Raw genomic sequence first — 2,851 nt, forward strand, 5'->3', positions numbered from 1 at the left:
TGGAAGGAAATGATAGCAGTGGCATTTGCCATTCCCCCTTTGTTTAGTGATCCAAGTTCAAGGTCTCAGATAAAAGCAGTGAGAAAAGGGACAGGCTGAAGGAGGAACCAGACAATCACCTGATTTGGAGCCACCACAGGAGCTGCCATGAAGGCAGTGGCAGCAGCAATGCTAAGGACCAAAGAGAAGTCCCTGGCAAGGCAGCCACAGGATCTGCCTTGTGAAATAGCAAACATTATCTCAGCACAAGGCTAGACATCATCTAGCTGGCCTCTGCGACCGCTCATTGCATCCCACCAGGTAAAGCTTTCTCCTGATCCTCAAGCAGACTGTCTGAGCTATCAGAGAAGAAGTCCTCCAGATCCTGCTGCCTCATCTTGGACTCCAGAACAGTGATCCGCTGCTTGAGGTTCATCTGGGCATCATTGTACTCTGTCAGGAGCCGGCCAAAGCAGGTGTGCAGTGTGTCCAGGTTCAAGGCCAGCCTGTCCAACCTCTCCTCCACACTCCTCCCTTCTGTACTTGCCTCTGCAGCTGACTCATCCAGCAGCCCTTCCTTGATCAGGATCTCCCGGCCACGCTCCTCCAAGACCCTTTTGGCATCAGGATACTCCGTTACTGCTTCCATAAGATCTTCCTTTGACAAGCAGAAGAGATCTGAGTAGCCCAAGCTACGGATGTTGGCTGTGCGCCTGTTGCCCATTTTACTTCCCTTAATGTTGAGGACACTGATCTCACCAAAGCAGCCTCCCACAGTAAGCAAAGCATACTGTGTCATTCCATCATCTGCCACCACAGCCAGCTTCCCCTCCTTAATGATGTACATCTCTTTCCCAATGTCTCCTTTCCGGCAGATGTAATCCCCTGGGCTGAACACCTGAAGGCGAAGCTTCAGCACCAGCTCCACCAGTAGACCTGCCTCACAGTCCTGAAAAATCCTCACCTTCTTCAGTGCCTCCAGGTGAACATTGATGGCAATCTCTGCCCTTAACTTATCAGGGAGATTCTTGAGGACTTCCCGTTCATCTACTGCCTTCTTGTTAGTCCACAGGTAGTCAAACCACTTGATGACTTTGGTTTCCATATCTTTGCTCACCTTGCGAAACTGCATGTAGTGTTTGATGGCATCAATTTTTGCCTGGAACTCTGCCCTGGTAGCATTCATGTTGGATATCATAGATCCCACATTCCCCACAATGGTGGCAAAGATGAGGACACCGATGAGGAAATCAAAGATCACAAAGAGGTACTCTTCATCACGCACAGGGGGAGGGGTCTCTCCGATGGTAGTCAAAGTCAATGTAGACCAGTAGAGACAGTAGACATACTCCCTGGTCAGATACCCATATTCGGGATCTGTGACATTGGGATAGACCCAGGTGTCCTCTCCAAAGCCTATGGCCTTGGAGATAGCATAATAAATGCACGCATTCCAGTGGATGATGACCAGGATGTAAAGAACCAAGTTGCTGATGCGGAAGACGTTGGGGTGGCTGGTTCTGGTCTCAGTCCTATCAAAGAATTCAAACATGCGGGAGAAGCGCAACAGCCTGTTGAAACGAAGTTCAGGGCAGTGCAATCCCACAGCAAAGTATGCCAGATCTGTGGGCAGGATGGAGAGAACATCCAGTTTGAACTGTAAGGTGTGGATGTAGTTATGCCGTAACTTCTTCGGGTCGTTAACCAGGAGACCCTGTTCCAAGAAACCTAACAGAGAAGCAAATGATAGAATTATCTTGGCTTATGTTCAACTATTCTGCAAGCTTTGTAAGCACTTCTGAGAAACATTTGATAATATGCCATGTACATGTGTGTGCACAGGGTCATCCAAATATTACCAGTTCCACCTGATCTACTCAGTTTACAAGCTTTTGTTATCACTTAAACCCTTCACATGGCAAAAGCCACCTAAAGACATCCCTTAGGGATTTAGTCTGTTGCTACAAAGAAATGGGGACACAAAGGTTTCCCATCCTCCAGATCATGAATTATTGCAGTTCTGACAGAAAATGTACAGCCACCTGCCACACTTCGAGAACATTAAATTCTACCATTTTTCCAGGTAGATAATTCATTAGCTGAACTGATGCAAAAATCAGAGATACAGAGCTTCAACTATGCCTGAATACTAATAGTAATGCAGGTAATTTTGTACAATTATTCAAAGGTGAAGTTGAAAGCTGGGATGATTAATCTTTCATTCTGAAACTTACTCTGTTTCTCAGATCTTTTAATGAGATTGTTTCTCTGGAGACTGCTTCATACTAGCAAGCGCCAAGGTAGACAAAATCATCCTTCTAACGGAGCTGCAGATTAGGCCTCTGCCTTGCAGCTCGTCTCCACTTTTAGGGGATTAAAGCAGAGAACTCACAAGCCAGGATGCTCCTTCACTGGATCAAAAACTGGCTGCATGGCCAGGTTCAGAGAGTGGTGGTGAATGGAGTTAAATCCAGTTGGCAGCCAGTCACCAGTGGTGTCCCCCAGGGCTCAGTATTGGGGCCTGTCCTCTTCAACATCTTGATCACTGGTCTGGATGAGGGGATCGAGTGCACCCTCAGTAAGTTTGCAGATGACACCAAGCTGGGTGAGTGTGTTGATCTGCCTGAAGGTCAGGAGGCTCCACAGAGGGATCTGGACAGGCTGGATCAATGGGCTGAGGCCAACTGCAGGAAATTCAACGAGACCAAGTGCCGGGTCCTGCACTTGGGTCACAACAACCCCCTGCAGTGTCACAGGCTTGGGGAGGAGTGGCTGGAAAACTGCCCAGCAGAAAAGGACCTGAGGGTGCTGGTCAACAACCGATTGGACATGAGCCAGCAGTGTGCCCAGGTGGCCAAGAAGGCCAATGGCA

At 48.3% G+C, this 2,851-nt stretch overlaps 1 protein-coding gene across 1 annotated transcript; it reads right to left on the reverse strand.

Annotated features, from left to right (window-relative positions):
* Nucleotides 1-283: 283 nt before the first annotated feature.
* On the reverse strand, nucleotides 284-1,740 carry CNGA2 (cyclic nucleotide gated channel alpha 2; the record flags this gene model as incomplete). The annotated part of the gene is made up of 1 exon (XM_010139960.1): nucleotides 284-1,740. A coding segment is annotated over one exon (1,457 nt), but the record flags the coding sequence as incomplete, so codon positions are not given.
* Nucleotides 1,741-2,851: the final 1,111 nt, after the last annotated feature.

The sequence above is a fragment of the Buceros rhinoceros genome, unplaced genomic scaffold, assembly GCF_000710305.1.
Source record: "Buceros rhinoceros silvestris isolate BGI_N320 unplaced genomic scaffold, ASM71030v1 scaffold32297, whole genome shotgun sequence".
Classification (NCBI taxonomy): Eukaryota; Metazoa; Chordata; class Aves; order Bucerotiformes; family Bucerotidae; genus Buceros; species Buceros rhinoceros.